We start from the raw sequence: 26,156 nt of genomic DNA, 5'->3' as shown, positions 1-26,156 counted from the left end.
ACCGTAAATTTGCCTCGTGCTTTAAAAGCCCAATTGTGGGCCTTCTTTTTTCTATGTTCCTGTGAGAAACTTTCAAAGTGAGTCTTCAAGTCCACAGTGACGGGATTTAAAGACGAAGGCTCCTTTCCCAAGCCATGCAACCCTAGGAAGCCGAGCACAAGGCCGAGGCATAGCGTGTACCCATTTTGAGAAAACCTTTGAGTACTCGGCCGGCAGCGGAAGTGGAACCCAACATCTCCCCAATCCAAGGCGAGAAGTTTCGTCTCCATTTCCTTAATGCTGAAACCGATACGGGGCGCTATAAAAGATGGCTTTCTAAAGACTGCCCTCATCTAAGGGAGGGCTACTTCGTCAATGAGTGCCCGTTTTGGCTGGCTTCGCCGCGCAGCTTATGAGCACGCCGGGCACAACAGCTCACCGTTTGATACGATTTTTTTTTTTGTGACCAATGCTTATGCCAGACCAAAGGATTTGATGATGAGCGCCTTCTGGTTAATGGAGATTGTTTTGCTTTTTCGTTGTTCGCCGCTTAGTCCTGCGATACCTGTGAAAAAAATGTAAAGGCAGCGCCAGTGTCGAACCACGCTGCCGAATTGTAGAGAAAAACGCACCATGCAGACCCCCTTTAGGCGGCATAAGTTATCCTCGTGTGCTCTGCGGGGCTTGATATACTAAGGCAAGTGCGGTACATCAATTTATGACATCAAAGCGGCTCAAAATGTGCATAAACCAACGTATACATTAGACGAAGAGCCTTAGAGCGGTCGAATGCTGCACTATGGAGTGCACTTGTGTCATTTACGAGTGGCCTAGGGCTCGAAACCTGACCTTATCATGGATGCACATTACGATGGATCGTGTTTAACTCATCATGTTTTATAAAGGTGTATCGAGCTTAATGAAGACGTGGAATCGGCAATGAGCAAAGTAAAAGCACAGTACACTGTACTGGTGGTGGGTGACTTCTATGCCAAGGTGGGCATGTAGCAGGCTGGAGACTAGACAATCGGCGACTGTGGCATAAGCTCTAAGAATAGCATGGGGGGATACAGAAAAATAATTTAAGGATCATGAATACCTTCTTCCTCAAACGAGAGAACAGGAAGCGGACTGGAAAGAGCCACAACGGTGAGACTAATGATAAAATAGACTTCATACTGTGCGCTCACCTGGCATCGTGCAGGATGTGGAGGTCCTCGGAAAGGTGCGTTCTAGCGACCGCAGGATGGTAAGGTCTTGAATTAGCCTAGACTTGAAGTGGGAACGAAGGAAACTAGTGATCCGGAAACCCGTCAACTAGTTAGCGGTAAGAGAGAAAAATAGAGAAATTCAGCACTTCGCTGCAGAACAGATATTCGGCTCTAACTGAGGACGACGACCTTAATGTTCAAGCAATGAACGATAATCGCCGATCTATCATTACGGAGTGCACAGAGAAGTGGGTGATAGGATGATTAGACAGGGTACCGGCAAGCTCTCTCAGGAGATGAAAGATCTCATTAAGAAACGCCAAAGCATGAAAGTCCCTAACCTCACAGATAAAACAGAACTGGCAGAGCTATCAGAGCTAATCTGTAAGCGCAATGTAAACTACTTAAATAATGTTTAATAGGGAGAGAATCTAGCGCGCTCTAAAGAACGGAGGTAGCCTAAAAGCGGTGAAGAGGAAACTAGGAATAGGCAAAAATCAGGTGTATGCGTTCATAGACAATGAGGGCAACGTCATTAGCACTATGGATAAAAGCAGCCGAAGAGTTCTACAAAAATGTATGCAGTAGCCAATGTAATCAGAACGTTCATGAGAGAGGCAGTAGCGCACAGCAATGGGATATTCCGCTAGTAAAGAAATTGGAAGCAATCCTTAGGAGCAATGCAAGGGAGGAAAGCAACTGGTGTGGATAAAGTAACAGCAGATCTGTTGAAGGACGGATGGGAGAGAGTGGGAAAAAAAGTAGTCACTCTGTACACGCAATGCCTCATGATCTCGAGCGTACCAGAAACTTGGAAGAATGTTAATATGATCTTATTCCATAAGGAAGGAGACGTCAAGGACTTGAAAAATTACAGACCGATCACCTTATTGTCTGTTGCCTACAGTGTATTTAATAAGGCAATCGCTAATAGAAACAGGACAACCTTAAACTTCAATCAGCCAAATGATCAGGCGGGCTGTCATAAAGAATACGCCTCAACAGACTATATTCATACTATTGAACCAGGTGATACAGAAATGCGCAGAACATAACCAATCCCTATATATAATCTTCAGAGATTACGAAGAAGCATTTGACTCAGTCGAAACCACAGCAGTCATACAGCCATCATGTAATCAGGGTTTAGATGAATCTTATGTAAAAATACTGGAAGGTATCTTTAGCGGCTGCCCCATAGTCTATAATTAATTATAAAGAGGAATGGTGACAGGGAAGGACACATGATCTCGCCAATGCTATTCACCCCCTGTTTTCAGAAAGTATTCAGGCGCTTGGATCGGGAACACTTGGGGATAAAAGCTAATGGAGATTACCTTAGTAATACGCGATTCTCTGACGTTTTTCCTTCCTAAGTCACTAAAAGGTTGAACTGCAAAACATGATAGGTGATTTAGACAGGCAGAGCAGAACTGTGGGGCTAGAAATTAGCATGAAGAAAAGCAAAGTAATGTTCAACAGTCTCGGAAAGAAACAGCAGCCTACGATTGGCAGCGAGGCGCTGGAAGTGGTAAGGGAGTACACGTCTATTTAGGGCAGGTGGTTTTCGCAGATCCGGGTCACGAGAATGAAATAACCGAAAAATAACAGTGAGCTGGAACGCATTTGGCAGGTTCTCTCAGGTCATGAATGGAAGTTTACCAATATCCCTGAAGAGAAAAGCATACAACAGCTGTATCTTACCGGTACTCACCTACGGGGCATAAACGTGGAGGCTAACGAAAAGCGTTACACTTAAGTTAGGGACAGCGCAGCGAGCTATGGAAAGGAATATTATAGGTGTAAGTTAAGAGAGAGGAAGAGGGCAGAGTGTGTCAGGGAACAAAAGCTGGTTAATGACATCCCAGTCGAAATGAAGAGAAAGAAATGAGACCTGTTATGTGAAGGCAAGATAACCGATAGTCGTCAAGGGCAACGGACTAAATGCCAAGAGGTAGCAAGCGTTGCAGGGTGGGGCAGAAAGTTACGCGGGCAGATGAGATTAAGAATTAGGCACACGACAGGGATAATTGGAGATAAATGCGAGAGGTCTCTATCAGGTATTGAGTGTGGTCAGGCTGATGATGATGCTGATGATGATCGGACCTGCTAGGCAGCCGAGATTGTCATAAATACACAACAGAGACCGCCGTTAGTGCTCCAGACAGGTGCTAGTGCGGTTTATTGAAGATTCGTTATGTCCCTTTGTAGGAAAGTTTTACTTCGTAAAACTGCGATATAAAAAAAAAAATGAGCTTCTATGAGAATTTCCAGAAGGAATGCCTATCCCTTCGTTGTATCGATTATTTCGTTTTACATCGCTTCGTTATAGTGACGTTTGGTATGCATATACTTGCTTTGTTGTAGATATAACCTCAAGGAAAGAGAAAGGATGGGAACATTGTATCCGTCAGTGGTTGGTTAGTTTTTTAAGCGAACGGACTTTCACGTCAACACTGTCACTAATTAAAAGCAAGTCTGAAGCGCAGTCGCCACGAGTCAGTTTATTAACCAATTGGCTCAAGTGAAAACTAAAATCAGCATTTGTACAAAATGATAACATATTGGTGTACGGAATCCGGCGTTCTCCAAAGGCGGCAGAGCGTTAGTACAGGGTAATTCAAATCAATCCATTCTAGACGGCTGTGAAAAATTAGGCCTAGAGCATCATTAAGATAGTCGATGAACTCGGGTGTACCATCAGCGCGACGACAGCACACGCAGATGACGCACATGACACCCGCAGAAGTGTTTTGCACAAAGCCCTTCAAAGGGCGTGCCAATGTTCACTAAGTCGGCATACACGCACTGCAGTTTAGACGCCTGATCCAGTATATGACGCCTATATGTTTCCCGAAGAGAAAGAAACACTGGGGAAATGATAACTCGCTGTTCGACTCGCCCATCGTCACACAGCTTACACTGACTCCATGGCAGTCAAGCCCCTCCGAATCTCACTGAACGAGACAAAGTCCTATTATATTCCCGCACCGCGTACTCATTTATCATATGCTGGCCGCCTGGCGTCGCAGTGATGGCAGGAAATTGTTTCCCTCACTGCTATTTTCGGATACATCAAGAACGCAGCGGCAGTTATCACTCAAAGGGTGTCCTCCAGCCAACGGCGTCGATCGATTCTCATGAGGTCACGGTTAATGCCCTTGGATCTTCTAGTGTGACATCGCTGGGGGGAACAGATTAAAGGCGATTAACCACGGCTTAATCGGATTAACCGCGGCGCCATTACAGTCGGTCGACACCATTGACTAAAGGTCCGACTGTAAGCGGCATATCTGCCGCTTCGTTCTTGAGTGGTATCCCACTATAGGCCTCGATTTTCACAGTAGACCAGCTGCGACCTTCTGACCAAACCCTCCAGAGTGGAATTATACAATGAACTTTAAACACACTGTGATAAAGTGTTTCCAGATAGCGAGGAATTCTGGTTGAGAGTCTTGATCCGGGATGTGGGTCGATGGAGTAAAGGAACTGGTAGTGATGTGTCGGCAAAAAGGTGCAATATCTACTGAACGCTTGATTTGGGCTCTTGAATAGAGTTAAATGATTAACTTTTTCTCGCAAGAGAGTGAATCGGCGCCGCGAACACTAGCCCCAACCAAAACAAATTCTCGCATTCTGTCGCAAGAGCGTCAATCAACGGTTTGCTAATACTTCCCAGTTATTTGGGCGAAACGTACGGTGTGTGGGTCGTAAATTTAGTCGGAAGCTAGAGTCATGCACACAAGGACATGGCTTCCTCCAGATGCAAAATGAAAATCAAAATTGTTTTTTTTTGTGGAAAGAAAATGGCGCAGTAACTGTCTCATTTATCTCGGTGGACACCTGAACCGCGCCGCAGGGGAAATAATATAGGAGGGAGTGAAAGAAGAATAAGGAAGGAAGAGGTGCAGTAATGAAGAGCTCTGGAATAATTTCGACCACCTGGAGATCTTTAACGTGCACTGACATCGCACAGCACGCTGGCGTCTTTCGCCTCCATCGAAACGCTGCCGTCGCGGTCGGGTTCGAACCCGGGTACTCCGGCTCAGTAAACGAGCGCCCTAATTACTGAGCCACTGCGGCGGGTCCAGTTGCGACGCCTTTCGGGGTCTTCTCCAAGCAGGAACATTGCAGGTCAGAGCGAGCACTCTGGCAAGACCTGCAGATGATACTGGTCAGTGGTCACCCCTCGACTGTCTCTACAACACGCGCGCTCCGGATTACGCACGGGGGTGAAGTTTATTGAAGCTTATGCGACGTAATACACTGTTTTTTTTTTCCTCCGACAGTACATCCCTACAGCCAAAACTTGTTGAGGTGTGATGTAAAGCGTTAACTTCCCTGGCAGTATTGCTTGGCGAATTCCCGCAGCACTTTTCCAATAGACCGATGACACTACATTGACCAAATGAAGACCATCTTACGCCGCTCACATTGGACTGTTCGGGGAAGATCATCTCCAAGACAGTCGCCGAACCATCCGGGTGGCCTCGTCAATCCCGCCGCACGGCGCGCAATTAACTGCCTTGCCGGACAGCCTTTCGCTTTCGGGCATCCCCGCACGCGTGCCGCCGGGAGGCATCATCCGGCACCGCGGCGGCAACAATCCAGCGTCGGCACGCGGTGAATGCCTCCCAGGGAGAGCGAGAGAGTGAGCATACTTGGTCGGCCTCAGCGGATGCTTTCACCGCAGGGCCGCTACACTCGAGGTCCCCCTCCCTCGGCCTGGCACGAGTCCTCCGCATCCGACACCTGCTGGCACAGCGGCGGCTTGGTTCGCGCGATCGAGCGCCGGGACCAACAAAACGGCTTTTTGACGCCTCGGCGAGAGAAGTGCGTGCAACGAGGAGGAGGAAACAAAAAGAAAAGGGGCCTCGGAAAGCACACGACCACGCGGCCGCGGCGGCGGTTTCCCACTCTTGCTGCACGCAGCCACACACGCATGCCGTCCGCCTCGGAGCGCGCGTGCCCTGGCAATTTGATATACGGGCCCCGCCCCCAACTGCGGCGCGGCCGCTCTCGTTCGGCGCCGGCGTCAAAGAGGAGTAGGCCGTTTCCCACTTCCGCGGCGGCACCAGCGCGGCGGCCTCCGCCGCCGTCGCACCACAGCCACTACCCGCCGCCGAACGCATGCAGCGGCAGCGTCGACTGACTGCGGCGGCGCTGCTCGGCGCTGCCTCTCCTTCGCGTCGCCGTCGTCGTCGCCGTCGTCCCGAAGGGCGCCCTCGAAGACAAGCCCCCAGGGGGGACGACGCTCCGCCGCGAGAGGACGCCCGCGGGAGGAGAGCCGCTCGTCGGTCCCACGAGGCTGCGGCAGCGAGGAGCGGAGGCAGCTGGCGTGTGCCACAGCCCGGCGAGCTCTCCCAGAGGCAGGCGGCTCGCCCACTGGCGGGACCCTTATAAGGACTCGGCGACACTTATAGCAGCCCCAGCACGCGGAGAGCGGCGGCGGTCCCGCTAAGCGGCCGCCGCTTTGCCGCACGGCTGCCCGAGGCGCTGCTGCCGCTGCGCGCCTGCTCGCTGCTGCTGCCGCCGCCCCGGGACACAGCCCCGCGGGGCGCAGGAGCAGCCCGAGCTTTTTTTAGGAGGAGCGAGGAAGACGGACCGTTTCGCCAGCAACAAGCGGGCCCGACGTCGCCGTCGTCATCTCCGAGCGCCGCGAGCGCCGCATGAGTGTCGCTCTCGCATCTCGCTGGCCCGCGGCTCCTCATCTTCCCGGAGTGGCCGCTGCTCTCCCGATGCGACTCTGAGACGGAAGCGAGGCCCCATTCGCCCTCTTTTGCCTCTTCTCCAGGTGGGGCCCTGATGCTCAGCTTTCGGCGCGTGTGTGTGCCGCTGCGGAACCCGAGATAGGTGTGACTCGTGCGCGGATCTTTATTTAAGACCGCTGAGTTGAGAGTGAGGTGCGTGCGTGAGTCAGAAGTGCGCGGCCTGGGCCTGCCAGCCTCGACTGCGTCGTTTTCGTCTCCTTGGCTGCTTCGCTCTTGGAGTGTGTGCGCCTTCGAAGATCGTCTCACAACGATATCGGACCTAGTGGCCCAGCTTTACCACAAATTTGTTGTTATTTTCTTAATTCTTTCCATGCATTTTTGACACTTTCAAGGTGCTTGTGCGTGGTCTCAACTGTTTTTTCTGTGTTTGTGCTTGCCTGTGTTCAACTGTGTGTGTGCGCGCTCGCATATCTGCCTCAGTCTTCCACGGATTTCTGTATGCACGGCTTGCCGCGCCAGCAAAGAAAAACCGTGCGCTGCGCCGCCCTGACGATCCCCCCGCCCTTCTCTTGTGTTCTTCTCGGAGGAGCGAGAAAGTGGTGTCAAGCGACGGTCGACTCCCTCTTCTAGCCGCGCTTCCTGCTTCTTTTTAAGTGGTGCGCATTTTCGACCGGGCGCTGCTCTGCGTGTCGTTGTTTCTTCTGTGTCAAGTGCAGTTATTCTGGCTCGCACACTCCCATGAAGGAGCGCGCTGAATGCCAGACGACGAAGACGTCGATGAGCGGCGCGCGCCAGGACTTAGGCCTCCATTACTCCGACGCTGAGCACTGCCGGCGTGCAATGCTGCTACCGAGCCTAGTGATGGCCTAAGCTGGAAACCGAAAGAACGGAGGATTATGCTGAACTATGCGTGCTGCCAATACGTGGTGACGAGAGTGACCCTGTACCACAGTGCCCTGGTGGACTTATCACGAAGTCGTTCTGTGCACTCGGTCGAACACGAGCCCTGTTGCCCGGACCCCCAGTTCCTCTCGGCGCACGAATGTAAGGCCGTTCATTACGGCATATGTTCGCCGCTGCTCAAGCTGCCCTCGTTCTCTGTGGGGCCTGCCTCCCCCGCCATTAATATGGCGCCGCAGCCGCCAAGGCCGCAGTCGGCGACGTCGACGCCAACAGACTTGAGTCTAGACGGGCTGGACCCCGTTGAACTCTTGGCCGTTGACCTGGAAGGCAAGCTGGAAGCACTGGTCAATTCCTTCGTCGCCCAGGACAAGGTAAGATCAGCCGCACGGAAGTCGAAGACTGCTATGGCTTCGTCTCAAGCTTCGGGTGCCAAGAAGTTGACCTCGAGTCAGTCTTCTGGTGGAGCGGGTACTTCGAGCGTCGTGCCATCCTACACAGGAAAGCAAGAATCGAAGGCCTCAGTCAAAGATGACTCGGCTAAGAAACGAGTCAAAACCGGGGACTCGGAGGCAAAATTGAGCAAAACTAATAACGACAAAGTGACCAGTGACGCTGCACCTAGAAAAGTCGGGACTGTCCTGGTGACGTCTGGAACAGGAGTGACAACAAAGAAAGACGTGACTGCTCGCGTCACGTCCACGGGAAAGAAAACTCCTGCGGTGGTTACTGTGACCACGGAAGATGGCACGTCGAATCTGAAGGCCTCGAAATCGACTTACAACTCGCACGAAAATGACAAAACCAAAAAGAAAGTCGACAAGCCAGCGTCTAAAACGAGGTCTCTTCTTACAGTAGACGGACGCGAGCACAGTCCTTCTTCAGATGCATCGACCGACAGCGAGAGAACAGACAAGTCGCCTTCTCCAACGCCCGGCAGTCAAAGAAAAGTGTTCAAGCTGTCCCCACCAAGCGTCATTTCTCTAGTCACAGGGGCTCCCAAACCTTCGACGCATTCACCTAGCTTCAGCTCTACTTACGTACCCACCGGGACACCCTCCAAATCCACAACTGCATCGACGCCCGAAAACGCTGCGGTTCGAGATTCACCGTCTCCCAAGATAGCCACTACGAAGGACAGTGTGAAGGACACCGTTCGATCTTCCAGCTACCCTAGCAGCCCCAAAGAGCCCAAAGCCAAAGCTAGTCAACAAACACCTGCACCCGCGCCCTCGGAGAGCGGTAATGCGCCCATAGAAAGGCAAACAGTGCAGGTCACTGCTTCGTCGACGCCTAAGCCCGTGGTCGCTGTGAAACCCGTTAGCGGGAACCGGAACACAACGGCGACGTCCTCAGCCGTAGACTACGCCAAATCTCGATTCCAGGGCCTCCCCGAGCCAAAGCAGTTCGAGGAACTCTTCAAGCAGAAGCCCTGCAGAAATGGTCACGTCGTGAATGATGCCAAGACCCGATGGGAGTCGTTGACCTCTCCTTCTACGGAACAGCTGTGGCCCAACGCCGGCGGAGGCAAGAGCAGCGCGCCGGTCGCAATCCCGGGAAGCAACAGCCACGACCTGGCGCCTGACTTGGACTCGCCGTTGTCGACGTCGCCGCGCAGGCTCAACTCTCCCGAGGCGCTGTTCCTGGAGGCCAGCTCGCCGCCCAGCATCCCGCACCCGCGACTGACGTCTTCGCAGAAGCAGCACATACGTGAGCGCTCTTTGTCGCCCACAGAGCGCACGCACATGCACGTGCCCGTGCGTCCCTTCCTCACCAAGGGATCGGTGGCTGAGCGTGTGCTACTCTTCGAGCGCTGTCCCGAACGCACCAACCTGGAGCGCGCGCCGGGACCTGCCAAGGGCAAGCCGACATTGTACAGCACCTGGAAGCACGGCAGCGCCGACACCCACTCGGGATCTCAGGTGAGCTTGTGCATGGTTGTAGATTCTAACGTCGCTGCTGAGCATTTGGCCGCGCGTGTCCGCACCTTTGGGAATAAATTCACGGTGCTTACTTGGTGAACGAACAGACTGCGGTTGAGATGAAGTGAAACACGTACTGTAGACCCAGCCGGCGGGAATTTCTAAAAGAAACCAAGCCTTGCTGCCTTACCGTCCAGCGCCTTTTCTCGATAAAGCGTCGAAATCAAGACTTGAGTGTACAGTCAGGGACAAAAGTCTCCGGACCACGTGTTCCTCTAACGAAGCCGATAGCTCTGCTATTAGTCGGCGGCTGGAGACCACATTTGTGGACGTAAAAGCTAATTTTTTGTTCTTTCATCTCCACAAGTGCGGTCTCCAGCCGCTGTCTGATAGTAGAGCTATAAGCTTCTTTTGAGGAACACTTGGTCCGGAGACTTTTGTCCCCGACTGTACATATCTTGTGGTTCAGGGTGAGCGATCACTGCTCTGCAGCCGGCATTTCACCTGAGATCTTTATGTTCTCGGTGTTTTCGGTGCGAGATTCTTGCTATGTTGAAGAGTGCTACCGACACATTGGTACAGTAATCTGTGGCAATGGAATGGAGCGTGCATTCTGAGAAGCACGATGACAAGTTCTGTACATAGCTCTTCCTGTAGCAATATGTCATCGGTCTCCTTGTTCTGAAACGAGATGGTCATGAAGTATACTTTGTTACACAGCCTCCACGATCTTGGAGGCAATACAAATGGGCGCGAATTTATGGAAGTGCCGGAGGACAGCTTTTATAGTCCTGCTTATCTCGTCTCTTGAAATGCACACTGGCCCGATCGGCTAGGTTGTGCACCAGAACATCTGTTGGGTGCATTTCACGGTGCTTGTCACTATTACATGACAGCTTTCAAACTTATGTGTGACGTGAAATACACGGTTTACAGTCATCATGGCACCTGAGTTAAGGGCAAATGCACAATCCTAGTCCGCTCGTACGCCTGTCTACATTGCGAACACGAACTTCAGGTAATGGCACTCTTCAATATTTGAAGCTAATGTCTTACTTTCACACCGTGGAACGTAAAGTTTGAGTGAGGACGTGTGCGCCAAATGATGCCCGACCAACGCTTTGTCTACCGGCGGTTCATATTTTGTTGATAGAATCAGCTTTGCACCTCACTCTTCATCGTTCTTGTTGCTACAGGGGAGTACCTTGACCGGTAGCAAATATCGACAGCATTTTAAGTAGGCCAGTACCAGTTATGTGAGAGTTGTTTAACAATCTGGGAAGAGTAGAGGATAATTTTTCTATTGCGTAGTTTGTTCTAGAGGTTACTGCATTCCACTCCTGTTTATGACAGCTAAGACAAAATGCAGTGCTCTTTTCTAGTAATAATAATTCTTACAGAGACTCAAGACGCTCTTTTAGTTCGCGCTTGAATGCGTGAAGACAACTTGTAACGCGCTTGGAGATAACTTGTTTATGGGCGAGGTTCAACTGTGACACGAAATGCTATGTGATGATTTGTCAACTTGACGTTATGTTGCGTGGTCTCACCACACAGATTATCATGGTCCCAATCATGTAGCGATGGGATATATAGAAACAGGGGCAGACAACTACCAACTAGACAATGTCTAGCTTGTGTTGGCAAACCCTATAAAAGGCGCGCAACTTTTTTCTTACCCCCTCTTCAATGAAAGACCTGATACGCTTTACCTGCCTACTCCCGTCCCCTCGAAGGAAAAAAGCTCACCTGAGTGCGTTTCTCTGACTGCTCGTACGACACGCATGCGGGCGGGGCGCGCATTACATGGTCCGCTGAACTGTATCGTTCTTCGAATTAGAGGTATGGAAAGGCGAGCCCTGAGCAGCGTTAGGTTATACGGAACCTCGCGTTAGCTTGACGTGCCCAGATGCCGCAACCACGTACTCGCCTGGAGCTCAGAATTTCTGGAGGGCTACTAGAAGTCGCACCTTCGCCATCGAGTACTATGGCAGCTTCAGAAGCCACGTAACTGCCTCAATAGAGTAACCAAAAGCAGAGCTCAGGGCCTGGGGACTTGTGACCAACTTTATACGTATACATAGTCGCCTTCTTAGGCCGCGCCGCAGAATCGCTGTAGCCCGCGTCTCTGCAGACACCATCACGTGTCTGGGACAGCTGCCATTATCTGACCGCGTAGAACGCGTGCTTTTTGTTGTCCCAAAGAACCACGTGTTCGAAATCGGCCACAGATAGTACACAGGTAATAGCGGGACTGCGCTGCTCCTCGTGTCTGGTGTGACATGACATGGAATAGCATGCCGCCTGGTGATTAATATTGAGCGGTAGACTGGGCGGCCGATACTTATCCGACAAAGCAACAAGAGCGCAAGAACACAACACTGCAGAAGAAGACAAACCGCAAAGGGCGGTTTGTCCTCTTTAGTCGCGGCCCGTCCTTGCGTCAACACATTAACTGGTCGTCAGAAACGGACATTTTGTTGATTATGTGCAAGCACGGCCATACCCTTATCCTAACTAACGGTTACCCCACGGTTCGCCAGGAGGAATTGTATTCCTTCTCACACACACTGCGAAAGTGTCGCGTTAAACGAAGTGTGGAACAAACAAACAAAAAATTCACGTCGCGGTTATGCAATGTCACGGGAGATTCAGTGAAGCATGGAGGCGCCGGAGGCGTCAAGATTGTGCAGCGACACGGTCTGCGTCGCTGGGTTTCTCATCGCATCTCAGAGAGAGAGAGAGAGAGAGAGAGAGAGAGAGAGAGAGAGAGGGAAAAAACGTTACGTAGCCGGTTTATTTCGGAGTATTGACACAACCCCGTTCGTATCGTGCGATATGGATAGCGAGCAATCCCCACTGTCCAGCACCGATCGCAAGTGGCTTCTGCATGTCTCACTCTTGTCTCCATAAACCATGCTTCCTGGACTCCGCCTAGAACAAGAATAAGGCCCGAGCCCGACCTCCTCTTCTGGGCGGGTGTACGACCCTACGGAGAGAGGGTTAATGTTGACTAGGGAAGCTGTAGCCGATGCAAGCTTAGCACTGTCACGAGAACGATAGGGGGGGGGGGGGGGGGGGGGAGAGAGAGAGATTGATTTCGTGCCAAAGGAGTCCCCCCATGAACACGTGCCCCGGTCGTGAAAAGACTGCAAGCATAGGACATATCATGTGCATGCCTACTCTCGCAGCCACGCACGGTGCGGACATCACCGCCACCGATATCCTGCGGCTTGAGCTATTAATAGCTGTCGCTGTAAAACAGAAGGGGAGAGAGCAGAAAATTCATGAAACCTGTTGGTTCGCTCCAGAGCTAAGTTGAGGACGCCATTTCTCTTCTACGGTGTTCCTTCATAACGCAGCAGTTCGTATTCGTTTTTCCAATGCCATCTTCGCGATGAAAGCGCTCCGTCGTTTTGACTGTTAAGCGCTTCGAATACGGCCTCCCATAAAGTCTGTCCGGTCGACGTGCATTTTCCCAACTGCGAAACTGCGTACGCGGAAAGGAAGCTATGGAATGCGCCCGGCCGCATAATGACCTATATATGCGTATACATCATCTATCCTCTCCGCATAGTTCTTTTTCGCCTGGCGTACTGTGGCGTCGCCCTAGAGCGTCTCACCGTCGATCAGGCATGTCTAATCAGCGCCGCGATCTCAATGAGCGTCATAGAGCGCACGTGCGTCTCGAAGGTGGAACCCTCGCACCAAACATTAATGAAAGCAAAGTCGCCAAAATCGCCGCTGTGTATAATGGATTGCAGGCGACTGCTCAGATTCCTTTCCTCCTTTCTTCCTCATTATTTCTTCTTTTATTTCTTCTTGCTTTCTATTATTCCATCTTTTTGTGCACATGCAAGTCTGAGGTAAGCTGTGCTGCCACAGCTTGCCCGCGGGCGCGTCCACCAGTATATATGTATATATATACCTGGTGGGAAAGTCGCATTAAGTCGTAAAACTGCCGCCGAGCCGCCATTAACCGCGTCGACAGCGCCGCTCATATGCACATTGCACGTAGCGGCCGAGTTCCATTCTATCACCATATACGCCTGTCCCCGCGTATAGCCTGCATAATCGCGGACGCAATAGCCGAAGCGTCAGTGACTTTGTCGTGCGCGTGATAACGTCGTGTCGATGATGCGTGGCATTGTGTGTCTCTGCAGCTTGGACACAAAGGGGAGTAAGTTGGCCGCGAAAAAAATGAAAAGGAGAGGACGCGGAGAAAACGATTTTTGAACGAGCATTGTAGTGCGCGCTTGCCTTGGCGGGTCGCAGAAGCCACACGCCGCTGTGTACATTACAGCGTCAGGCAGAGCACGAACGATTTCACTCGCATATGCCGGGACACCCCCCCCCCCCCCCCCCCTTCGCCGACACACACATACGCACTCTCTCTCTTTCGTACTTCTGTACGCTTGCCTAGGAGAACAAAAAGCATAGCTCATGTCATTTTTATTTTTGCGGAGAAAATTGTGTCTCATGACCCCTTGGCAAGTGCGCTTAGACGTGGTCTCGCGAATAATTTGAATGGTGAGGAGAAATTAAACTTTCTTGAAGCGATACATTCCCGTAAGAAAGGCAGTGTGATGTTTGCTTTCGCTTTCTTTTCTTGCTGCGTTGTCACCGCTGCAAGACACTTTCGAGTGCGAACCTACCAGATCAGATCATGTAGCATTACGTGAACGAAAGGCTGGCTACTTGAACATGCGTCCTTGAGCACAGGCAGGTGCCTATATAACCCCTTCTCCGTTCTCCTCTTACTACCTCGCGTTTTCAAGTGTTGTTCACGGTTGTACAGAAGAACCTAATATTTTCTGAAGCAAGATGCAAACGTGAATTCGTATGTCTAATTGCGGTGGGAAAAGGTATTTCTCTACCGTGTTATATTAAGCGCGCCATCTGTATACTTATGAGGCTAAGCATAGTGTGTAGCGGCGGGCTTAGGGGGAGAGGAGAGGCGATCACATCCCTTCCCCCCTCTCCGAGTGCTTCCTCTAACATTCGCCTATATACCAAGAATGTCTCAAGGAAACGTGTTTATGGTGTCACGAAAAGATTCCTACTACTTTTTTTTTCATGGTTGCTCACTTTCCAACAAGCATGTGCCCCGTAATTAGCATCGAGGTGGTACAGAGAAAAGATAATATGTGTGGTGCAACTCTCAAACCCTCCAAGAAAGCAGTTTCTATAGCTTACTGACACGGAGTCTCGAGCCGTGTTTACAAATCGGAGCTGAAATTATATGTCAAAGTAGCAGTTGCGTCGAATAATTAGGCCATTTTGCCTGCAACTAATCAACTACATTCTGCAGCTCGCCAAGACGCGTTCTAATGCATATTCGGCTGCTGAATGTACTCCACATGTTGCCTTCAACCTGCTGCCCGACTGCATCTTCAACCGATACCGTGGCGAAGGTAGCGTCTTCATTAGGAGGAGGCGAGGTCAACGCCCTTCGGCAACCGATGCCGTCCGGCCTAAAATAGACTCGGGCGGCCCGCGGCGCCTGGAGGGAGTAATGGGACTCCCATCCACACCGCCGCCATTAACCTGCTTTGTACGGTTATTTGTCCCGTTAGCGATATCCTAAGAACAGGAGCGCGTGCGTGCGTGCGTGTGTGTGTGTGGCCGGCGCCAACGGGTTGGCCACTCCCACTCTCTTTGATGCTCTTCGCCGAAGCCTGCGTGACGGCCCAGATGTGCAGTGGCGGGTGAAGCTGCAGGCATTCCATAACTGCGGATAGAATGGTCGAAAGTGTTAGTTTTGCTCCTGCGTTCGCAGTAGAAAACTAAGCCGTCGTCGCATTTTTTGTTTTTGTTTGCTTCGTCGATACTGGAATGGTCAGTTGCTCGCTCAGAAAAAGTAAACACTCGACTGAGGAGAGCCGGGCATGTGCCAGAAAAATGAGTCAAAGTTGCAGGTCTTGTGACTACGTTCTCAAGAGTTTCTCCTCTTTTTTTTTTCTTTTTTTATCGCGCGAACGCACTTGTCCGTTGTTTTAGTATATAATGCGTTTTTTTTCGAACCACGGAGCGTGTTTACCTCCTATTTTCGTAGAATTTATTTTGAAACCCATCACGAAACTGAAACCGAAACAATCTGTGAAATCGCTGTGCAAATCTGCTGTGGAGCATATGGGCGCGCGTGTTATCAACTGCATTATAGTCACTTCCGCAGGAAGGCAGACACTTAATAAAATGAAAATATTGAGAAAAATAAGTCAAAATTCACTTCGCTTAGCAAAAAGTATGTCTAATCCGCTGCTTTGAAGTAATAAAAAGTTATCTAAAAGAGATTTTTCACATCAAATTCGCAATTTGCGTACAATTTCTCGGCAGTTGTGAGCAAAGTTAAGTTGCATATCCTTACTGAGCTCCCCCGCTCAACTTCACAGCAGCCGCTTCAAACGAGTGCGTTACGTATACATTCACGACACTTTAAACATTTATTGCGAACGAACTGCGTAAATTGAGAAGACGACAGTTGAGTTGCCGGGTTGCGGCTCAGGGACCCATCGTGCACGCACCCCGAAGCCGATAGCCTGGCCCCCTTGGTTTTGTGTGTGTTAATTGTTTGTCGGGGCTCCTTGAGCAGCCGCCATCCCGGCGCCGCCGAAATGGGTTTGTTTTGAGACAAACGCAGCAGATGGCGGCAACGACGGTTAACCGACAGGGAGGAGGCCCGGCCTTGCAAGGGCGCGTTCGGGCCGCAAGACGCGGCCGATGCGCGGACCCCTGGGGCTTCGAGAGGGGGTCGCGTGCAAATTTATTGCTTTCTACAGCAGACCGCTTGACGGACGGGATGCCCCAAAGACGAGCGGCGAAGCGGGGAGGGCGCGACCGGGACAGTGAGCGCGGTTCGGGCTGAGTTTGCCTTCCCTGTGCCGCCGCTGGTGTTTTTGTGTATTTGTGTGTGTCGGTGCTGTAACCAAGCGGAAATGCGTAACGTCTTCGTGGAATTCGCGCGGTGCTCGCGTAAACAACAACCCCGTGAGCACCGGCGTGCTATTGGCTCCTTTAGTTTGAACGAAATTCTTCTGATTGGCTCTGACAAGCGCATTTCCTATTGGTTACAAAAATGGTCCCCAGAATGCTGGGAAAGTGCATTTAAGGGCGAGTTTTTGGCGCCAAAAGGGGGATTTGGAGACCGGCCGGGGAGACCGGCGGAGATCGGAGATCTGGAGGGGGTGACTTGAAGAGCGGAGCTCGGGAGAGTCCGGAGAGGCCGGCCGACATCGGAGGGGAGTCCGGGCGAGGTCTGAGAGAGGGCTCGGAGAGAAGTCGCTGATGAGCGCTCGTGAATAAACCACGTAGTCCCGAAGAAGTGTCCTGTCTGTTCCGCAACGTGTCGCCGGATCACCGAACCATTGGAAGACTTCAAGATCTTGCAAAAGTAACTACGACCCTTATGTCGCAATAACACACACAAGTACTCTCTTTTCTTTTCTGAGTGCTGTTGCTGAGTAGGGCAGATTGTTTGTTTATTATTGATTCAGATTTCTCCCAAACTCTGTCATAACGAGGGCGATACATCAGAGGGAGATGGGAATCACTGGCATTGGTAACATAAAAACTCGAACAAGGCAGAAGAAATCAGCATTACAGCCAAAAGCGAAAGTTGGCATTATCATCATCATCATAATCCTTTTTTTTTTAACGTCCCAAAGCGACTGAGGCTATGAGAGACGCCGTAGTGGAGGGCTCCGGAAATTTCGACCACCTGGGGTTCATTAACGTGCACTGACATCGCACAGTACACGGGCCTCTAGAATTTTTCCTCCAAAGAAATTCCAGCCGCCGCGGCCGGGATCGAACCCGCGTCTTTCGGGTCAGCAGCCGAGCACCATAACCGCTGAGCCACCGCGGCGGCTCATCATAATCATCATCAGCCTGACTACGCCCACTGCAGAGCAAAGGCCTCTCCCATGTCTCTCCAATTAACCATGTCCTTTGCCAGCTGTAGCTACGCTATCCCCATAAGCACAACCACAATCACATAAGCACCATCAGAAAACAAACAAGACATCGGAAGGCATGAAAAGCATTCAGAAGTAAAAAAAAAAAAAATTGGGCACAAATAATGATCGCTTGTTGATGCATGAACTCTCTGTCGTATTCCGTGGCAGTGTCTGATGATAAGACACTGCCACGTCTGCTCCATTCTGTTGTTGTGCGCGGTATGAAAGAACGTGAGCATAGGGGGATGAGTGCCAGTTATAGTGCGTTTGACTAGAAATGTATGGTCAGGGCGTGGAAAGGCAACTAGTTGTGGCTGAATTAATTCATCATAAAAGGGGGGGGGGGGGGGGGGGTTGGTAATATAATAATATAATTTATGTAAAAGTGCGATAAATTAGCTATTGTATGACGAAGTGCTGGGTTATCTATGTTGAACTTAGCAAAGCGCAATAAAAAGATAATAATAAGACAATAATAAGTTCAACATGTATTACAAACTCGCCCAACTTTCTGCATTGCTTGGGTTATCTAGCTAAGCTTTATGTTTTAATGCTGTGTTACTAATAACCGATGACCAAAAACAAGACACACAGACACACACACATGCACTTCCAGAACCTGGCAGCTCTCCCGCGCTTTCAGTCTCGTTCGGGTTACGCCGAGGATAATTCGCTAGGGAGGACAACCTCGCCTCAAGCATACCTTGGCAGTTGCGTGGCAGGAAAGCTCCGTGCGGGGGCTTCCTCCACCCAGGTTGGTGGCTTCCGTTCTCTTCCTGCCTTCCGTTCAGCCACCCCCTCGCACCCCTTCCCCCGTCCTCCATTGGGCACGCTTCTTTTCGGTGACCCACTTGAGTCGCCGCTGCGGAGCCGCCGCCAGCCCCGCCAGCGCGCAACCTTGGCCCGTCACGAGGGTGCGCGCGGCCGCCGGGCGTAGCACATAATCGCTTTCCTGGCCCTGCACTAATTGCGTACAGCACTGCCGGAGCTTACGCGATCGCTGTGAGAACAGCCTCTGTGTGTCGAATTATTTTTCACTTGGTAATTTGCGTTTCGTTTTATTTTCGGCTTTCTGCAAACGTGCATGAGTGAGGGAAAAAAAAAGATTGTCATCTGATACTGCTGGGCATGCAGGCTGCCTTGGAAATTCGCGCTTACTTCCACTGGCAGCACTGCTTGGCTGCCATGGTGGGACAGCTGCGTTAGATTCGCAGGGTTGGCAGTCTACTCTGTACGCTGCCCAGCGACGCTAAGGTAACCTGTACAGAGTAGTTGTTTCCTGGAAGCACTTTGATTTGCTATAGTAATGACAATCAGTTTTGGTTTACCGAAGTCTAAGGAGCGGCTAAGAGTCACTTCTCCCATCCGAAGGCTCTGGTTTAATGTGCATCATTCGGGGTTCGCTAGCATCGATTGAAACCTCACTGCACAGTCATTTTTCAGTTTCGCCTACACAGAAATGCGATTCCAGCGAAAGGGAATTTGAACCCGCAGGTATGTATTGAGGGACGCTTTAAGCACTGATCGGCCGTGACGAGCGCGTTTAGTGGTTCTAGAAGGAACAACTTACTAAGTTCCCGTGGGAGATACAGGTTTCGGTCCTTCAAGCGTGAAGATCATTCGTGCACTTGCTTGAAATAGCAGCGGTCATGGTAGCTTGCCAAGAGCTGACCTGTCATCGAGAGCCGAAGCTCAAGTGTATACGTACGGCTATAAGCGGAGTGCTCAGTTCATTCTCAGCGAAGTATTAGTCGCATCTGAGTTGTTCTTAATACAGCGCCTAACAGCAACATTCAGCAAGCACTATAGTTACAGCGCCATTGGTGCCTGCATCTTAGCGATATCGGCGATGAACATTTCATTGATTCGCAGCCACCATCTTACCAAACTTGTATTTGTGTTATTCTGCTGCATTGAACCGAAAGGCCAGATTCTTCAAAAATTACTCTTGTCTCACCGAACCCTTATGACCATTAGCAACATTTTGTTACGATCATCGAACAGACTAGCAAGAAACCTGCAAAAATATCTTCACGAGGACAGCTCATGGAATTCTACTTACTGCTTTCTTTGTACAGCACAGGCCATGATACATAACTGCTCAAGAGAGCTGGCGTGGGGCTTAGTGGTGGCCATCATATGCCATGATACATAACGGCTCAAGAGAGCTGGTGTGGGGCTTAGTGGTGACCATCATTATCAATCAGGTTGCCGTCCACGCCAGGACAAATACCTCCCCCATCGGTGAGGAGCCAATGCCTGTGCTGGGCCGCCCGCGACCGCCATGTACATGCGCATACATACATGCATCCGCAAATTTCGCAAAATCAACTGCCCATCTGTCTGCCGCCCTGGTTTCCCTGCTCTCGGAGTCCACTTTGTCGACCAAGCAAAGGGCTGGTAATGCAGTTCCTTACATGTTTCTGATACCATAGCACAAAACACAGACTAGCAACCGTCAGCAGGAAACCGCACACGCGAGTCGGTCTTTCGATCCGTCGCAAGCAGCACCGCTGAACCGAAGCACTGCACGAGGGGAAGCGCTTCGCTACGCCTAATCACGTACGCGTAGTGTGTACACGTGCAGGGACGCTGTATCATCGCCCAGTCAGCGTCCCGTGGGCGACGCAGACAGCTGCGGCCGCCGGCTGCTCCTCCTCCGCACTCCGAGGCACCGCGCTTCCTACGGCGCCTCCGAAGGTCCCGCGAGAACTAGGCGCAGGACACCCTTGCATCTTCCGTGCCATCGCCGCGCGCGGAGGGAGTGTGCAGGCAACTGCCGCGACCGGCTGGGCGTATACAGATGCCGCGCCCAGCTTTCCTCGTTACGTCGGCCACTCTGCTTGACCTTTGCATGCTCAGGTCTTGCCCAAATAGAAGGACGTCATTTGTGCGTACCTGACCCTTAAGGGTGCGAGTAGCAACGACGCACCGTGTGAGGACGCCCGAGCGAAGCACTTGCGGTGGGGTTCTACTTAGTGTCCCCCTTCCTTCCCTTCTTCTGCTCATCTTGAGCAGCGAGCCAACAAGTGGGCAGGAGGGCGCATGCCTGCGCTACGTCATCGTTATAGTCGGGAGGTCGGGCACTCCTGCTGCATCGGACGTTTCTATAAAAGCAACATAGATTACAGACTACTGCATGCCTTGAACGCAGATGAGGCCGCTCGTCGGTCTTGACACGTGTTGGAGGCAAGATGTGCCTTCTTTGTTGCAAGCTTTTCCCGCAGCTCCAGGCTTGTATCTGGGCGTTGCAGTGGGGCGTATCGTATACCTGACGCTCCAAGTTTCGGGAGGGTGAAATTAACTTGCACCCGCCTGTTTCTATAGCATGAGCGCAGATGGGGCTACAAAATCCCTGCTACACGGTGCATTAGAAAAGTCCGATGCACAGTAGGGCCTTCGGAACTTCCGGAAAAGGCTACGTTGAGCTCATTAGATTTCGTCTGCCGTTCTGCTTATGGGAAGCAGCACGTTAGAGTTGCGTATTTTACACCTACTGACATAAATATGACATTGTAATTTAAACACAAGCACGAGGAGCGCATCCCGCTACTTCAATCCTTTCTTTTTCACAAATTTATTATGTTGAGACAGGGAACGCATACTGAATCACAGACGATCGATCACTTGTGGTTCAAGCAGTTTTCACAACACAGTCACAACCTTTCATGGCCTTGTGGCAGAGCATCCGCCTCGCATTCGGGAGGTGCTGGGTTCGATCCCCAGGTTCGATTCCTGGGTTTTGTGCTGACCGACACAGTTCCCACTTCGAGTTATTGATCGCTCTCGCCCTACCACAAGCTTGCCGTCCCGGTTAGCTCAATTGGTAGAGCGACTGCTCTGGTGAAGCCGTGGTCCCGGGTTCGCTCCCCGGACCAGGACGAATTTTTCTTTAACTGCGAAGTTTCTGAGAAAGCTGTATAGCTTTCCTTTGTAGCCGTAAGGCTGCGCTCGGGTGGATGTCAATGAGTAATTACTCCCTTATTACAAACCTTTCATGAAGTACCCCTTTGTTACCGATGTGTATGCGCGTGCCTGAAGTATATAGGCAAGGCTGACGCTCCTTCCATGGGAAGCTTATCTGCGTTCATCGCGCTGCCAACGGCTATGGCGTCACAAGTGGTAGCCTGCAGGTGCTCACTAATTAAAGAGAAAACGACCTCGCCGGGACAACATTGCTGTTTTTTTTGTATTTACTTGCCTCGTTAGAAATGAATGATCGTGAAAGTCAGAGAGCAAGGACCTTTTGTTACACTTACTGGCCACGGCCGCCTACGTTATCGCCGCGCCTTAGGGAGTACCTGCACTGCCAGAAAAAAAAAAAAGAAACCATGCCGTTCGTTGACGTCAGACGCGGTTACGCACAACTGTACTGCTGGCTGTGTTGTTTTACGACATCAGCCTACGCTTAAGGGAAAGAACGAAAGGCGAAATGAATTTTTTTTTATTACTACTTTTTTATTTTGTTGCGCCGTCTGTGTCACTGGCGCCGACGCAGCTTGCGTAACCTACGCGTTTTGCGTGACTTCCGTCGACTCAAAACGCGCGACAACTTTGGCTGTACGCTGGAATTCCTCGTGCAAAACTGGTCGTTAGAACTGAATAGCACGAACGGTATTCACGTTAGTGTCCTGGACTGCCAGCTGCTGTGCACTCTAGAGAGAAAGGAGTGAAGAAGGAGTTATGTAAGAGGGTTCTCACGCAGCTTCCACCCTCTCCGTTCGATGACGTTCTACGTCACACCTGCGGTAACTCAGGACGTTCTACGTCCGCCGCTTATGAACTTGGGTGGCGCTGGTGAACACTCTCAAGGTTAGGTTCCTTGTAAACGTAAATACACCCGAAAGCAGAAGATTTGACAGCCGTCGCCGTAGCTCAGAGGTAGAGCACCGGACGCGTAATTCGGAGGTCGTGGGTTCGGATCCCACCGGCGGCATGTGGTTGTTTTTTCTTCTGCTTTTCTAATCAATTAGCTTTAAGCGATAACATATTCAGTAATATTCTAAATTGATCAACACCACAAAATAAGTAAATTATTTAAAAATCCCCTGTGCCCCTTGGTTTCTGTGGCTGTTGGCTTCTGTCTCTTTTATAAAAGGCAGTGCGCTAGAGGACGACTTAGTCCCTTTCTACTCCCGTATAGGCGTAATCGTGCTGATAGTGTAGAAGCTGTAGCAAGGTAGACTTGAACACACTTATCAAGATAACGTGCAAAGAGCATGAAACTGAAAATGGCTGGCAGTGCGACTGGTGTGCACTGATAAAAGAGCACATCCTGAAAAATTCAACCTATTTTTCGCCCGGCAGTCTTCTAGCCTGTCCATTGATGCAAATAATAGGCCGAGGAAAACGGAATGAATACGGCCGCACTTATTCTCAGCTGGAGATAGTCACGAACGAGCGGGCATCAAGTATTTGCGTTGCCATTAGCTTCAGACAGGTAAGGTTCATTATGAGACAAAAGCTATTTTTAGCCCGCCGCGACAACGTAAGGCAGCAAGACACCTAGCCCCACCACTTCGCCTGATCTAGCTGTGGCGCCCCCGACTGCGCTCAATTAGTTCTGTTGCTTGCGAGTATTTTAACGGATTTGTTAGTTTCCTGTTGCTATCGGATAACCCAACTCTGATCAGGCTAGGCGTTTAGTGGCGCTTGCTTTAGGAGCCTGGCATTTAAACGGAATACACCGTCATTGCCTCCTTTTTATAGCCCTTACTCTGTGCTTAGGGGCGAGGAATGCGAGTGGAGGGGGCTGATTGTTTGGCTGGCATTTTCCGGGCGTGGTCTCGCGATTGCGGGGTAAACATCCTTCGTCGCGAAAGAATGTTTTGCCGAGACGGCGTCTGGCGAGCGCTCTTTGTTGGTGAGGTGAGGGAGGCGTGGTCGTATAGCGCGTTATTTACGTTATGGATGTTATCGGAGACATCAGCTCTACAAACTCACACGAGGCGTTAAATATTACATTTACTCATGGCCTTCTCATGAAGCCATAAATGGACACTCTGAAGTTTGTGCGACTGTGTGAAGTTTGTTTTAGCTACATGCCCATACTGCCGAGGTACAATGAGGTTTTTCACGTCTTCTGCAATCTCCATACTTTTGTTCGTGATTGCGCATATGCAAGTAAGTCGCCGCCATACTTTGCTGTGATAATGTATGTGCTTTCAAGATATTGGCCTTTAGTGGCTCGAACAAGTTGTAGAGAAAGGTCGAACACTTTTCTTTAGGGCACCTGATGCAAAATATTAATGTGATAACAATTAGGTTGTCGTCTTGCAAGGACCACCAGATTTCTCCTTAACGAAATTGCATGATTGGTCGAAACGGCGGCGGCATCATTAGCATCGCCGCCAAATTTGAAAATCTGAGGACTAGGATGTTCCAATACCTTCCACCTTCCATTGGATTATCAAATGTGATTAACTAACCCAACCCACTCTTTCGTCTTAATTCAGTCACAATACCCACTAACCCACTTTAATACACAACAAACCCCCACTAATCCAACTAATCCACCAACCAATTCCAACTAATGTATTTTCTGAGGTTGTCCTACTTCGATTATTTGGGATGTCTTTTAAAATTTTGGAGGTGGGACTACTTCCAAATGCTATCGCGTTTTCTTCTTTAATAATGCGATTAAGGCGGCCCCAAGTTTTTGTATTGCAGCCTTGAAAGGACAGGCCTGTCCACTGCTTTGTAATAAAATCATTAAATAAAAATAAAATGCGGTAACGTAAATTACGGTCAACAGGGCTGAAGGCTAGGTAAGTTCCACGCAGCACAAGCGCCTAGCAAACAGATGACGCTGTTCTAAATTTGCTGCGACCACACATGAACAAGAAGAAGCTGTTATGTGAATTCGGTGTCAGAGCGACAGGAGATGACAGAGGAGTGTGGCTACGGGGTCACAGGGTGTGTGGCTCGACTCGCTGACATTTCCCAACACATCTGCTACCTCCTGCAGCACCCCCGCTGCCGTCGCCGCCACAGACGAGCAGCAGCGGCAGCGGTGGCCACAGCGCGTAATTGTTCCTGGAAGGGCAACCCGCAGCCCCACGCATTCTCACGTGCGCGTGGGCTGAGAGGTGGGGAGGGGGCCGCCATGAATTGGGCCTTGTTTCGGCGGCGCTTGACTTTGTGCGTGCGTGCGTTTGTGTCCTTGCGTTGTACACACGTGCCCTTCCAGGCGTTCTCCACGGGCCCCACAGCTTTCTATAGCCGCCACCGCCGCACACTTGTGCAAGGCCATCGTCGTGTGTGTGAAGGAAGGCGGCGACGGCTAGAGGGATGAAAAGATCGCGGAGGGCGTTTGGCACATGTCGCCATTTTCTCCCTCGATGCTTGTGCAATTCGTCTGCGCGCCGTCTGTTCCCGGGAGGGACCTCGGAGCATTAGGACCTCGGGGAGAAACAAAGTGACCAACTTGTAAGCCCGGCACTTAAGATTCGTTGCTCGGCCAGTTGGTTCCTGTGTACACCTAATGAAAAATCATCGTAGAATTTTCATTTTGATTCACAAGGAAAAAAAAAAAAAGTGACAGTGATGGCTATCCCGTGCCATCTTCCCTACTACAGCTATGAGAGTGGCTATTTTCCGGTCACCTACTCAGAAGGGCCCGGATAAGGGTACTGGATCGCGGAGAACGTTATTTAACATTTCCATTGGCTACCGAGATGAAGTAGCGGATCTATAGTCACGAAATTTCATGCCGACGCGGTTCGACTCGGAGGAAGTCCCGTGTACTGATATCGCGTTTAAAGAAATCAGTAGCCTATAAACAAATTAATAAATGGAAGGGAAGATGAAAACACAGGCCATCCCATCACTAAGCTCAACTGTGCTTTTCCGCGATCCTCGCCTCTCCATACGTACTGCTTTTTCACTTGCTTTTTTCACGTAGGCTTTCCTGCACGACTACAAACTAGTGCAGTGAAGCACCCCTACACTCACCCTGTGCGCCAATTACTGTCCGTCGGGTTACCACATGCAGGGAGCCCTGCGGTGTTCTCCGCCGCAGCCTTACAGCGAACCGCGGGCGCGGAACCTGCATCGCCGCCTTCTCCTCGTCGTCTATACATAGCAGGGCCCCCGGCACCAGTTCCGCCACGCTCAGCCGCGCCTTCACACGGTAGCCTGGCCGCCAGCTCAGGGCTAGCCGGGCTCGCGCGAGCTGTCGTCGCCTCGCAAAATAAAGCGGCCGCGCCGCCCGTTGGCGGTTGACAGTGCAGCTGCCGCGAGCGGCCTTATGTACATAACAGGGCCCGGCACGGAGCCTAAGGAACGGGCGTTTATTTTACCACACCGACCCGTTCCAACTGCATTTTTTGTCTGCTGTTTGTTTGACATCCTTGATTCTTTTCCTTGTGTTCTTCTGCCATTGACGAACGGGACAAACAAATTGGAGACGGCGTGCCTCAGTCTTTCCCCCGCCGTCTTGCCCGGTGCGAGGACATGGCTGTAGCGCGGGGAACGACG

The 26,156-nt window shown here is 50.9% G+C and overlaps 1 protein-coding gene across 2 annotated transcripts in view; it reads left to right on the top strand.

The window, feature by feature from the left end:
* Window positions 1-6,270: 6,270 nt before the first annotated feature.
* Window positions 6,271-26,156, top strand: part of LOC149343429 (uncharacterized) — an 88,716-nt gene continuing 68,830 nt past the window's right edge. Inside the window, exon 1 of one of the 2 annotated variants that reach the window (XM_089545917.1) lies at window positions 6,271-9,723. In XM_089545917.1, coding sequence (XP_089402043.1) covers window positions 7,798-9,723 — 1,926 coding nt within the window. In that variant the 5' untranslated portion in view covers window positions 6,271-7,797. The remainder of the gene's footprint in view (window positions 9,724-26,156) is intronic. The other variant, XM_089545918.1, reaches the window with a different exon arrangement.

The sequence above is a fragment of the Amblyomma mixtum genome, chromosome 5 (genome assembly GCF_055824585.1).
Source record: "Amblyomma mixtum isolate Tamu chromosome 5, ASM5582458v1, whole genome shotgun sequence".
In the NCBI taxonomy this organism is placed as follows: domain Eukaryota; kingdom Metazoa; phylum Arthropoda; class Arachnida; order Ixodida; family Ixodidae; genus Amblyomma; species Amblyomma mixtum.
Note: the sequence above shows the minus strand (reverse complement) of the source record. Positions and strands in the feature narration are given on the sequence as shown.